General features: G+C 39.2%; 1 protein-coding gene across 11 annotated transcripts in view; it reads left to right on the forward strand.

Annotated features, from left to right (window-relative positions):
- Positions 1 to 14,865, forward strand: part of Fggy (FGGY carbohydrate kinase domain containing) — a 404,303-nt gene that overhangs the window by 280,765 nt on the left and 108,673 nt on the right. For all 11 annotated transcript variants that reach the window (XM_076564517.1, XM_076564520.1, XM_015992861.3 and 8 more), the window contains one exon: positions 7,831 to 7,892. In XM_076564517.1, coding sequence (XP_076420632.1) covers positions 7,831 to 7,892 — 62 coding nt within the window. The remainder of the gene's footprint in view (positions 1 to 7,830; positions 7,893 to 14,865) is intronic.

Genomic DNA, 14,865 nt, shown 5'->3' on the forward strand with positions numbered 1-14,865 from the left:
TCTTTCCGCCTCCCCTTCCACAGGGTTCCCTGGCCCCTGAGGGGAGGAATTTGATGAAGATATTCCATTTAGTACTGAGTGTTCCAAATTTTCTCACCCATTGCACATTGTCCAGCTGTGGGTCACTGTATTCCCATCTATTATAAGGGGAAGCTTCTCTGATGATGGCTGAGCAAGACCCTGGCCTATGACTACAGCAGATTGTCAATAGGAGTCCTTTCGTTGGTATGTTTCTTTAGTACAACAGTTGTATTAGGTTTTCCCCAGGTGGCCTATCTAGTTTCAGGTTCTTCACGATCCGAGCAGTACCTAGTAGTTCCTGGGATGGGTACTTAAATCCAATCAAATTATTGCTTCGTTACACCCACAGACTTTGCGTTACTATTGCACTAGTGTGTCTTGCAGGCAGGTCACCATTGTAGATTGAAAAGTTTGTAGTTGGGTTCTTTGATAGAATGCTGAGTACCTTCTAGTACCAAGAACATTATTCTCTCTGTTTACGTGGTGGTTTAGATTTATCAGGTTACATATATTAAGCTGTCCCTGCATCTCTGAGATGAAACCTACTTGATTAAGGTGGATGATCTTTTTGATATGTACTTGGATTCAGTTTCCAAGTATTTTATTGAGAACCTTTTGCATCTATAGTCATAAGTGAAATTGATCAAAAATTCTCTTTCTTTGTTGGGTCTTTATGTGGATTAGGTATCAGAGTAACTCTCACCTCATAAAATGAATTGGGCAATGACTCTTCTGTTTCTATTTTGCAGAATAATTTGAGGAGTATTGGCATTAATTGACCCTGAGCTTTTTTTTAATTAATTAGAAGACTTTTTTGTCTTATTATATTATTTTTATTCATTTATTTTATAATAGTTTTATAATCCCAGTCCCTCTTCCTTATCTCCCCCATCTTTTCTTCTTCCATCTCCATCCAGGGAAGGGCAGGTCTCCTATGAGTATCAATAAAACATGGCATATCAAATTGCTGTAAGACTAAGCAGCTCACCATGTATTAAGACTGGGCAAGGCTACTCAGTGTAAGAAGTAGGGTCCCAAAAGCCAGTAAAAGAGTCAGAAACAGCTCCTCTTCCGCAAGTTTGTAAGCTTTCTGTTGTTGTTGATATATAGCTTTAATCAGCGGTGGTCAGATAGGATGCAGGGTGTTATTTAAATTTTCTTGTATATGTTGAAACTTGCTTTGTGTTTGAGTATGTGGTCAACTTTGGAGAAAGTTCCATGAGCTATTGAGAAGGTATATTTTTTGTGTGTGTTTGGGTGAAATGTTCTGTAAATATATGTTAGGTCCATTTGGTTTATGACATCATTTAGTCCAGCATTTTTCTGTTTAGTTTTTGTCTGGATGACCTGACCCATCTGTTGTTGAGAGTGGGATGTTTAATTCATGCACTATAACTATGTGAAGATCGATATGTGATTTTAGTTGTTATATATATATATATATATATATATATATATATATATATATAAATGAACTTGGGTGCCCTTGTGTTTGGTGTATTAGGTGTTTAGAATTTCACTAAACACATTAGTTATTTAAAGTCTTCTTAGTGAATTTTTCCTTTGATGAATATATAGGGTCCTTCTCTGTCTCTTCTGATTAGTTTTGGTTGGAAGTCTATTTTGTCAGATATTGCAATGGCTACACAAGCTTGCTTAACTCCATTTTTTTTGGAATATCTTTTTTTGTTCTTTTACCCCAAGGTGATATCTATTCTTGGTGTTAAGGTGTGTTTCTTGGATATAGCAGAAGGATGGATCCTGGTTTTGCATACATTCTGTTAGCCTGTGTGTTTTTATTGGGTAATTGAGACCTTGATGTTGAGAGTTATCAATGAACAGTGTTTTGTTGTCACCTATTATTTTGTTGTGATGGTATGTTTTTTTCCCTTTCTTTTGATGTGCTCTTCTGGGATTATTTATTCCTTGTATTTTTTGGGTGTGGTTTATCTCTTTTTACTTCTTCAGGTTGAAAATTTCCTTCTAGCACCTTGTATGGAGCTGAATTGGTAGTAAGATACTGCTTAAATTTGGTTTTATCATGGAATATCTTATTTTGTCCATCTATTGTGATTGAAAATTTTGCTGAGTATATAGTAGTCTGGGCTGGCATCTGTGGTCTCTTAGAGTCTGTATCATATCTGTATATATATATGGCCTTTAGAGTCTCCATTGAAAAGTCAGGTGTTATCCTAATAGGTCTGCCTTTATATGTTACTTGGTCTTTTTCCCTTGCAGCTTTTAATATTCTTTCTTTGTTCTGTACATTAGTGTCTTGATTATTATGTGTTGGGGGTCTTTCTTTTTCTGGTCCAGTCTAGTTAGTGTTTTGTATGCTTCGTAGGCATCTCCTTTTTTAGGTTATAGAAATTTTCTTCTATGATATTGTTGAAAATATTTCTGTGCCTTTGACCTGGAGTTAGTCTCTTTCCTCTATTCCTATTATTTTTAGATTTGGACTTTTCATCATGCCCCAGATTTTCTGGATGTTTTATGCCAGGGTTTTTTTAGATTTAACATTTTCAGTTTCAGTTTTACCTCAATTTGTGTTTTATTTAGTAGTTCCATTTCCACTTTTATGTCTTGAACTGTTTTCTTTATTTTGTTCCACTGTTTGTATTTTCATAGATTTCTGCTGTGGGATGGTCTTTATGTCAAATTACTCTAATTGGTCAATAAATAAAACACCGATTGGCCAGTGGCTAGGCAGGAAGTATAGGCAGAACTAACAGAGAGGAGAAAATAAAGAACAGGAAGGACAGAAGAAGTCATTGCCAGCTGCCGCAATGACAAGCAGCATGTGAAGACACCGGTAAGCCACCAGCCACTTGGCAAGGTATACATTTATGGAAATGTATTAATTTAAGCTATAAGAACAGTTAGCAAGAAGCCTGCCACGGCCATACAGTTTGTAAGCAATATAAGTCTCTGTGTTTACTTGGTTGGGTTTGAGCGGCTGTGGGACTGGCGGGTGACAAAGATTTGTCCTGACTGTGGGCCAGGCAGGAAAACTCTAGCTACAGATTTCACTAATGGATATATTTATATCCTCTTTGAGGTCCTTGAACATACTCATCATTGCTGTTTTGAAGTCCCTGTCTTATCCTTCAGGGCCTATATGTTAGCATTGCTAGGCTTTAGTGGAGACATATTGTCCTGGCTGTTACTGTGTTTTTATGCTAGTGCCTAGGCATCTGAGTTTGAGATGGTTTTGTAATTCTAGTTGTTGATATCTAGTTGGAATGGTTTTGTAATTCTAGTTGTTGCTGTCTAGTTGGATTTTCCCTTCCTTGGTCCTAGAGAGTGTGCCAGATATGGGTTTCCAAGTAAGGAGTACTTCTGAGTCCCTGCCATATGTGGTCAGTTGGTGTCCCAGGTAGAAAGTGTTTCTAGGTATTGGGAGCTGACAGGAAGGAATGGGGATGGGATATAAGAGAAGGGGAAACTGAGAGGGTCCATATGAGGGAGGAAAGCTGGGTCTGCCACGAGCATCTGTGGAGTCCTCAGGGAATGGGGGAAGGGAGGAAAGACAGCATGCTACAGGTGTTCTGCTACCAGGCTGGGATTGGACTAGGAAATTAGAAATGGAGGACAGGAAGAACAGTCAAAATCACTTTCCTGATTCCCAGGCCATTGGGTGTCCAGAGAGAGAGAGAGAGAGTGCCTTGGGACCTTCCAGTGTCAAAGGAATGAGGTGAAGGAGGAAAACTGTAGGAAAAGATCTTTGTAGTCCCTGGGCAATAGGGGCAGAGAGAAAGGAGAGATGACAGCATGTGGTCTTCTACAAAGGTAGGGAAGACTGGGGAATTGGAATTGCAGCATGGGAAGGAAAGTGAATATTGCTTACCTGACTCGCTGTCCAGCGTGGCCAGTGGTTTTCCTGGGAGAGAGAGCCATCAATATTGACTAATATCTTTCTTTAGAGATAATTTTACTGAGAAAAAGGAATTGTACCTGTCTTAGTTGCACTGAACCCCTGTGCTTACTCACTATGCTCGGAATACTCAGTTAACATTGGTAGAATCGGTGAAAACTATTAGCACTCTAGACTATATTTGAATTTTGACATAATGTTTCCCTTTGTAAGAAAAATTGCTTTTATTTATCTTTGTATCCTGCTATTAAAATGATAAACAGCACAAAATAACCATATATCAGATGTTAGTTTGACAAATAAATGAGCTAATTAAAAACTAAAATACATAAAGCTCCAGTGCTGATGAGGGAACTAACTACTTTGAATTAAATCAGAATTTATTCACTTAGTAATGGAAATTGTTCTATTTAAAGCAAATATTAAAGTTGTGAAAAACAAAACGTAGTTAGCATCATCTTTCAGTGATGTTTATACCTTCCAGGGGACTATTGTGTTGAATCCACAATTCTTTCAATCAGCACGTTTTCTTCTTCTTTTTAGGATTTCCTACATGAACACACTATGGGAGAATTCCCACTGGGCTATACCTGGTCTGGTTCCAGAGTGCTAGCACCTAGCCTTTATCCATCTTTTGTTTATTGTTGCCTTTTTTTTCTCTTGTTGCCATCTATGTGAATCTTGTCTGAGAGTGTACCAAGGGTAAAAAGGCTGTGCAAAACTTGTTTGGGAACAATCAGGCAAACTAATATCCCTAAATCCAGTATTTCCATTTGGCCTTGTCCCTTTGGAAGCCCAGTCATGTTGTTTTGAGGATATGGAAATCAGCTTGCTAAAGATGTAAATATGGAGAGCAATAAAAACGCCCTTGGCTAAGGGAAGGTGTCTCAGTCAGGTGAAGAGCATGAGTCCCCCTGCAGCTGGAAGGTAAAGACTTTCTTAAGATGTCCTGTGTCTTCTTCCCACAGACTCCCATGAACCATCACCCACAACTACAATCCACTATTTACATCATTCCCACCCTTTCTCTCTCCCCTCCCCCTCCAACTCTTTTCATGCCTGTCCTTCCACGAGAATTATTTCTTCTTTTATAAGTATTGTTCTCTCTCTCTCTCTCTCTCTCTCTCTCTCTCTCTCTCTCTCTCACTCTCTCTCTCTCTCTCTCTCACACACACACACACACACACACACACACACATACACACACACACACACACACACACACACACACACACATACACCCTATTGAGCCAAATTAGTGTTGTTTGTGTATACGTGTTTAGGACTGGCCAATTGCAATTGGCTAATCCATCTCTGGAGAAAATTGATTTTCCCTTCCTTCATCAGCCACCTGTATTCATATTTTCATGAGAATTTTGGGTGGGAGTAAAGCCAAGTTTTTTTTTCCCCCTTCTGGATAAGAAAACTAGATAATGCCAGGCAGTGATGGCAAATGCCCTTAATTCCAGCACTCAGGAGGCAGAGGCAGGAAGACCTCTGAGTTTGAGGCCAACCTGTTCTACAGAGTGTTGCAGGACAGCTAGGGCTACAAGAGAAACTCTGTCTCGAAAAAATCAAGAAGGAAGAGTCGGAAGGGAAGAGGAGGAGGAGGAGGAGGAGGAGGAGGAAGAAGAAGAAGAAGAAGAAGAAGAAGAAGAAGAAGAAGAAGAAGAAGAAGAAGAAGAAGAAGAAGCAGAAGAAGAAGAAGAAGAAGAAGAAGAAGAAGAAGGAACAACTAGATAAGTAAAGAGCTAAAATAAATCTGAAAAACTTACTGGCACAGTAACACATGGCTATAATCATAGCCCCCTTGAGGAGATAAAGCAGGAAGATCATGAGATTAAGTCCAGTGTGGGCTGCATAATGAAACCTTATCACAAGAAAACAAAACAAACAAACAAAAAACAAGGACTTGGTAGGTAGCTCAATGCATGGACTATTATACTTTTGTGTATGTTGTGCATACATTTTACTGTGCCCTCAAAATCTAAGAACATTTTCTAGTACATTTAATATTCAAATAAACACCAATTAAATTCATATAAGAGCCTCCATGACTTTCTGGAAGTTTATTTAAATTTTTTTTGTGAACTCCTAATGTGCTTCCCATAAAAATTAACATCAAATGTAGTGATTTGCCTTATCTGTTAAGATACTTTGGGAAATTTGATTTTTTTTTTGAGGTTCTAGGATATGCTTTACCACAGTGACACAAAATTGAACCAAGAGGAAGAACATATTTCAAAACTGCATTTAAAAAAAAAATGAAATGAAACACAGCTTTAGTATTATTTTAAAACATTTCCTCAAAACTCAATAGGAGTTACCAACTTATATCCAACCTAGAAGTTTATTAGATCATACTTATGGGTTCACAACACACCCCCACAGTTGGGCGTGTTTGCACATGCCTGGTGGACCTGAACACTTCCGCCTAGTCAGTTCCAGGTCAAAATAGCCATTTCCGGGTCAAGGCATCTCGCATGACCAGGATCCCATAACTTTGCATGGTTGTGCAAGAGTGCGCAATGCAGCCATGTGATCTGCGTATGCATGGAGTGGTTACGTTGACCTGTGTACGTGCGTGTGCCACCCAGCCTTTATAAGCCGGCACCATATTCCTGACTTTCTCTCTTTCTTCTTCTTTCCCACACACATGTCTCTCCCACAGGCCTGAGCACTGGTCTGTCCCTTTTATCTTAATAAAACTCTTGTTAGCGGATTTTGTCGTGACATTTCCTCGAAGGGTAAGAGCGCCACAAAATAACTAACACATACAGCATAGCAGTTATCAACAAGAACTTTAGATGTTAGAAACCACAGTTTAAGACCTGGGTCTCTGACCTACTCCCTGTGACCTGAGACAAGTTAGTTACCTACCTGAAGTCTTTGAGCCCCAGTTTTCTCATCTTTGTAACAGAGAGCAGCACCTTCCTTGGAGCTCTGTAAGCAGTGGGTGAAATAATGTGTGTATAATTCTTAGGTTGGTGTTGATGGAAGGAAATGAGTCGATGAATGTTAGGCAATGTTTATATTACTGTTGGCATTCTAGCAGACATACTTTCCTTCCTAGGAATCCTGTGTAAAACAAAGCTGGTGATAGAGGAGACGATTGGGGTTCAGAGCTCCTCAGTGGTCCTAAGTAACAAAGATGGGGAGAAGCAGAACCAGAGCATGGCCTCTGTGTCTCCAAAATAAATTTGCTTCCTTTGTTCACAACTCTAGTTCTTAAGAAAAACACTCAGCCAATTTCCATGGGGCCAAAATAATCTGTTCGAGACTGAATGAAAATAATTCCTTCCAAATGGTTGTTTTAGACTCCTGAAGACTGAAGTAAACATTTAGAAATATACAGATTAGTTAGCAGGGAGAGAAAAGTATTGAGAAGCATTGGTGTTCTCAGGCATATTCCATGTTTTGTTTAGAGCCACCAGGGGGATGAGGAATTAAATCCTAGACATAGTATTCCAGATAAGATCTGTACAATTCAGACATTCCTGTCTTTGCAGGGTTGTCCTGCTTTCCCCTGTGACAATTTTCAGTCTGGGATGGGGGTGGGGTCTCCTGGTAGGTCTGGGGCACCTCAGCTGTGCTTAGCTGTGACTTGGTCATTATACTTTCACTCTTTCCCTGTGTCAAGGATTGCATTAGTAAGGCACAGTAGGTTCTCAGCTGCTTAGAGGTGGCAGCTGGGATCAGGAGGGAGAAATGAAGTGATCAAGAGACAGTTAGTCCTTTCAACAACCTAGATGCCTACCCACTACCCACTGGACTGACCCAGCCCTTCTCAGTGCTACCTACTACTACTAAGCTCAGCAGTAAGTGTCCAATCTGCTGTTACTCTTCTTTCCAAATTTTGTTTGATAAATCCAAGGATTTATTACCTTAAGGATGGAGATACTGTGAAATTGACCCATGTCTTTTGTGTTTTTTAGATAGACCATATGGTGCAGGGCCATGCTGCCTTTCCTGAACTACAAGCCAAGGCCACAGCCAGGTAACTCCTCCAACTGTTCCCCCCATGGCCTTTCTATGTGGATGCATGAGTGACATGATTTTCAAAAGTTGTAGGATTTTCAGAGCTTACGAACAATGCAAATGTTTGGCAGTACTTAAGATGATCATCCAGATGGTTTTGAAAATACATTTGTTAAGTTTGTTTTAGAACGATCTAAGAAAAATCAGAGAAACTACTCCCACACACAGATTGTGTGGATGAGCAACTCTGAGGGAGATGACCATGCATGGATTTGGGAGTCATGACTTCTTGGGTGCACACCCCAACTTTACACCTTTGTAAGATGTGTGCTCTTGAACAAGTGATTCAACCTCTGACTTCATCTGTGAAAGTAAAAATAGTAACTAATATGCAGTGACTTCTGAGATATATTAAATAAAATTGAGTGCAAATGAATATAAGAAAATCTATATGTACCTACTCATTGTGCATAAGAACTATAGGAAAATTAAGTTAGCAAACAAGATTGATTGCTCATAGAGGGTGTATAGGAAGGGGATGGAAAAAATGGGATTGTGAGCAGGATGGTAAAAGAGAACACTTCTGAATATATGTTTTTATATAAATCTTTCTCACAGAACCATGGGGAGGCCTCATAGCCCCATAACATATTTAGAAGAAAGAAATGTAGATGATAGGTAGTTGAGAGATGGTTGATTAGATATACAGATAGAAAATAGATAATTAGATACATAAGATGACAGATAGATAGATAGATAGATAGATAGATAGATAGATAGATAGATAGATAGATAGCTAGCAGGTTGGGTACTTGTGGTAGAGTGGATAAAATGAAATATAAATAGAAAAACCATGCCTTCTGTATTACAAAGGAATAGCTTACCTATACTACTAAAAAGGGTAAAAAAAATAAAAGAGTGACCAAAGTAAGTCTTGGCAAAGAGTATTTTGGCAGTATTATGCAATAGCTAAAGATAGAAACAATTGCATAAACATTATACTTCTAAACTCTGTTTGCTTTTCATGTGTATGTGTTACCATTCTGAAAACTCTTATGTACATACTCTAATTGAGAAAATAAGTAAGTGCACAGTGGCTAATGGAGCCAAGATTATCACGGCTAATGAAAGGATGCTTAGGATATTGGTATGCACAGAACATCAAAATTCACATGCCAGAGTTGGTTTGGTAATTCCCTGTTGCTATCTTAGTACTTAGGCTGAGGCAGGAGGACTGCCATGAATTGCAAGCCAGCCTGACCTGTAGAGAAAGACCCTTGTCTGAAAAAAAAAAAACTAGTAAACAAGCCAACAGGTACTCAAAGTTCAAATGTTATATGTTAGTTAGTACCTTAGATGATGAATCTTAGATGTCTACCATTTTTGCAAGTTTTGTATAAATATGAAATGAATTGAAATAAAAAGATGAAAAATGTAAGTGTATGACATGATAATAATGCCTACTACCAAGCAAGAAGGAAGTCTAACACAGCAAGTAAGATCACAGACTGTGGAAACAAAACTGCATGAATCTCTCACTAACTGTATAGACCTTGGCATTTGATTTGATCTCCTTGTACCTCAGTATCTCCCTGTGAGTGGAAATAACAATTATAAACACATCATATGGCTATAGAGAAAACTAGAAGTGATAGAGTGGTGGCTGACATAGAGTGGCAAGTGGCAAGTTGTGGTAGAAATTCAGTTAATAACAAGGCTAGTGATAGGAATTATTGTTGATATTCTTTATTAGATATTTTCACTCCACTGGGGGCTTACATTCTAACAGAGAGGCTAGCCCATGCAGAGTCAAATGCAATACATGCTACACTCTATCTCAGAAGTGTGCTTCCAGAGTATAGAAAAGGGGGATGTATAAGCCTTCCCCCAGGAGTTGTGGTAATTCCATGACTACTGATAAGGTTTATACCATGCACACTCATCAACTGGTGCTTTCATTGGCTTAGGCATGGTATAACCTGGAACAAGAATTCCTAGCTTCAAATTAGTGATGAACCTTTGGAACTGTGTACCAGGTTCTGGTGATGAAATGTGCATGATTTTTTGTGAATAGAGGTCATAATTTTCATCACATTCCTGAAGGACTCCAAACAGTCCAGCATTCATAAACCATTAACTATCCCCTCAAACAAAAGCACCACATATGGAGTTTAGATCTGGATTCAAATACCAACTGCACATTATTACAGGATAGAATTGGATGATTAGTCCCAAGACACCTTTGAGAAATTACTTTGACTTTAGGGAGGTGATATACTTAGCAAGGGATTTATACTGAATTATGACAATGACAATTTCACCTTTTACTCTCTGATGAAAAGGAAAGAAATTCAATGGCAGTCATTCCCAGATGCTAGTAAGCAGTGGCTAGTTTACCTTCTCATGACAGGTGTGTAAGATTGCAAGAATGCTAGACCTGGGATTAAGGATAGTGGTTCTTAGGCCAATCCTGCCACAAATGACTTTTCATGACACCATTATGAGCTCATAAAACCACAACAGTACTGATCTGCTCAATTTACTTACAGGTGTTGTAATATTTAATCAGACCTCAAGGATATCAATTTGGAAATATATAACACTCAATATAAATTTACAGAATAATTAGATTAAACCAAATAATAATTAGTTTACAATAAAGTATAACTTCTGTATCATTCTTCTATAGAAGAATCCCATTTCAGTTTATGCTGCAAATATAAAAGGAAAACATTGTAGTTAGAGTGCAGTCTTGGAGCCTCAGCACCAGTGAGTAGTCCAGAAGCAGTAATTCATAGAATTCAGCCTAGAGTGAGACCTGGACTTCACTCTTGATAACTGCTTAGCACCTCTTGGCACCTCCCTGTTCTTCCTTCTCTGTAATGCTAAGCTTCTCCAACACTTTGCCTGTACTCTTGGTCTGCGTTTAGTCATTTTCTTCTCCTTCTTCACTTATTCTAGTTTGAACTCTGTCACATTCAACTCCCTGAAACTTTTGACATTAACATTTTTCAGTGACTTAAGCTTTGCTCTATCCACAAGAAGCATTGTAGACTCACTTCTCACATTTGCCACAGCAGGTGACATCAGGGATCATTCCCTTCTCCCTTTGTCATGCTGTACCTAACATTCCAAGATGTTGTTTCTTGTGTTTCTGACTCTTCTTCCTTTCCAAGTTCATGGGCTTCTCCCCACCTCCCCCAATGACATTAGTATTCATCACAGCTAGTTCTTTGGCAATCTTTTACTGTTTTGCTGTCTCTTCCAAAGTAGTCCCAACTATGCTCTTGACTTCATCTCTTTCTGTATTTTGATGACTCTCATACATATTTATTGAATAAAATTAGTTCTCTTCCACCTTCCTATTTCTTTCATCTTATCATACCAGATCTATTTGGTACAACATTCTCATATTTCAGGTCTTAGAATGAAATATACAGAACTCTGTTAAAATAAAGTTGACTTTTCACAAAGGAGGACAATCCATAGGCCTCTGTGCTGCCACTTGGGGCCTTCTAAAGACATAAAGTGTATCACCTCCCCTCATAGCTCAGCTTCAGCAAATCCTGTTTGAAATTCTGGGAACAAGTATAGATAAACAAATGGAAGATAAACAGATCCTCTTAATCTACCATAATCCCTTTAGGCCCCATGTCTGAATAGAAATGTCTTGTGAGCTTATAAATTAAGTAAACAAACCCAGTGTGCTCATACATGTACCTGGCAACCAGGATCTTTCTTACTATGGGACCAGATATCCAGGTATTTCACCCCATAGACAGAGATTGCTTACCATCAACTGCAGTTTCAGCTCTTATTCTCTGTCTTGATTTTCTTATAGAAGCTAAACTAAAAATATCTCAGAATGAAGTTCTGGTGACAGCAGATCTTTGTGTAGAGAATGTTGGCATGATACATCAAGGTTGGCACCTGAGCCAAGGTTAGATCTGTTAGGTCTAACATATATTGTGAACATTTATGATAGAACAGGGAATCAACAAGCAAACAAAAACTTGCTTTTCCAGAAATTATACACACACACACACACACACACACACACACATATATATATATATATATACATATATATATATATATATATAATCACATGTGCTTTATATGTATACATATAGGCACATGTACATTTATATATTTGTGCACATGTGCATTTACATATATTATAACAAATGCATAAACACATACACATGTAGTCTGAAACTGATCATTTCTAAGTGAAACAAAATTGTGGTAACTCAGGAAATGTAGAGCAAAGGGTACTCAGGCAGCAGGAGACACTGTCCTTGCAGTGGGAACTTAAAGGAAGGGACAGAAAAGGCTATGATGTTATGAGAATGGTCTCTGCAAATAGAAAGAGTAGCAAATTTCAAGGTCTTATGCAGCAGCCGGCTTGGAAGGCTCAGAAAACGCTGTAAAGGTCTTGTGGCTGCACACAAGTAGGAGGGAGGCTGTCCCATGTGAGATGGAAGTTGCCAGTCACCATGCCACACACCATGCCAGTCATCCTAGATCAGTGAAAGGACACTGGATTTTATTCACAGGTTTATTTTTTGGCTTTGATCTTGGGGTTCTAGAACTTGAACCCAAGCCGTGTACCTATAAAATCCATAGTAAGCACTGAACCACATTCTTGCCCCAAGGTTTGCATTTAGAGGAGACATATGATGAGATTTGCCTTTTACAAAGATTACCCTGGCTGCTCTCTTGCACACAGACAGGGGAATTGGTAAGGGATTCTAGATCAAAGGAAGCTTGAGAAAGTAAGGTGTGGGTGTCCTCAGGAAGCTCAGAGGTGACTGGAGGGACTGAGGAGCAGAGTGCCAGTTTGTTTGGAGTGCCTTTGGCAGAGGTCACTGTGTGAGTGTCCCTCTCACAGAGCCCTTTGGTGGCAGGTCCTTCAGGAATGTCTTTGTTCTGCTAACTCTTTTTCTTAAAGACTTTTCTGTCTTTTTAACTACTTCCCCTATCTTTTCTGGTATTTCATTTAACACAACTCCATTTTCTTGATCCTATTGGTTCCTTAAGCCTATAATCCCACCGAGAATCAATTTCTTCAAATTCATTGTTCCTCTGCTATGACTGTTAAATTCAGTTAGAAAGTCCACTGATGAGGGTGTGTGAGGATGCCAAGATCACACGCCCCCCATCCCCCCCCCCCGTAACCCCCCCCCCCCCCCCCCCCGTTCCCCACGCCTTTCCTCACATAAGGCTTCATTGAAAAAGGCAGCAGGGGAGCTCAAAGGCTGTGTTCAGCACAGGTGGCTATGGGAACATAGACAATAAAAGGGTCCTGGGCTCAGACAAGGCTTTGAGATGATAGCATAGGTGAGTCTGAAATGATGATTGCCAAGGGACAGGTAAGGAAGGCAAGAAGATTCTAGGTGCAAGGAAGCAGAGTAAAGAAACACTCAGAGGATCAGATGTACAGATGATGAGGATGAAAAGGAATTTTGCATGGTAAGAACACAGAAGAACAGGGGCCAGGCTGTAAAGAAAGGGAAGTGTACTTGCAATACAGCCAAAGGTGAAGAAAGCTCCTAATGGCAGGATCTCTTGTGCCAGAAGGGAAGTTTGTCTTTGTCCTGAAGACAGTAGGGAGTCACTTCAGGTTTTAGGTGGGGTGGGAGGTATCATCTCTTGTACTGTAGAAAGAGTCTCTCAGGAAGCAGTGCAGAAAACCTATCAGGAGGGGTCAAGGTTTGGAGGTAAGTTTGGAAACCAAAGCTCTTCTGGAGGGGTGAGAAGTTTGGCTAGTTCAACTGCTAAAAGGTTTGTTAGTTACAGAAGTATTTAGAGGAAGGAATGACATCCTAGGGAAAGGTTAAAGGTGTTTGTTATGTTAGATATTTCTTCTGGAGTTGTCTTTGGATGTTCTAGAAGCAGTTGATGGCTGGTTGATTACTGGAGATCACAAGACAATAATGGACAGGAGACGAGGATATATATTGGTCTATATCAGCACTAGGTGATAACTGGAGTAATAAAAGAAAACAGTGATATAAATGAATAAATCAAGGGAAAACGATACCAAAGGCAGGTCTCTGGAAGAACTTAGATACTTAAGGGACTAGCAAAAGAGAGGACTGAGCTGCAGAGGGGTTAGTAAAATAAAAAAAAAAAAAAAAAAAAAAAAAAAAAAGAGTGTTCTGGAGACTGAAGGAAAAGAAGAAATGATGAAGGAGTGAAGAGATAAAATGAGTTTGAGTAGACTGGGAAGAGCAAATGCACAAGAAATAAGGACCTGGATACTGACAGCATGGTTCCTTCTTGGTATCATTTCCTTATTATTTATATTATTACATTTTATTACTATTAATTATTGCTATACCATATATTCTTATTTTGGGCTTGTGAATATAATCATAATAAGCAAGAAAGAAGATACCAAAGGCAGAACTTACATATTTAAGGGACTTGCAGAAGAGGAGATTGAGCTGGAGAGGGATTAGAAAAATCCCAAACCAGAGTATTCTGGGGACTGAAGGAAGAGAGCAAATGATGCAGGGAAGCCGGCGAACCTGATGAATTGATTTGGGGTAAGGGAGAGCAGTGATTCAGACACTGTCTGCATTTAAGATTATGAACAATACAACTGGAAATATAATCCTGTGATGGCAAATGAGAGTGAACTACTTGTTAGTGACCTGTCATTCCAATGTGCTCAGGGCTCTGCATGGAATCTTCTAGCATCCTGCAAAGTGGAGACTATTGATTCCCATTTCAAAACAGTGGCCTGGATTCAGCTAGGTTTAGTGTACCTGCTCACCAACCAAGTAACTTTATGATTGTTGAAACTATATTTTCTTTGTCATGCTTAATGGAACTCACTGAGACAGGACACATGAGCCTGGCATTCATGAGTAGGAGGGAAAACAACCCAATTGGGATCACAGTTACTCTGCTTGGAAGAGAGCAGACGGTTATTTGAGAAAGAATTGATAAAACATACGAAATGAAACAATGTCAAAACCAAA

The sequence above is a fragment of the Peromyscus maniculatus genome, chromosome 2, assembly GCF_049852395.1.
Source record: "Peromyscus maniculatus bairdii isolate BWxNUB_F1_BW_parent chromosome 2, HU_Pman_BW_mat_3.1, whole genome shotgun sequence".
In the NCBI taxonomy this organism is placed as follows: Eukaryota; Metazoa; Chordata; class Mammalia; order Rodentia; family Cricetidae; genus Peromyscus; species Peromyscus maniculatus.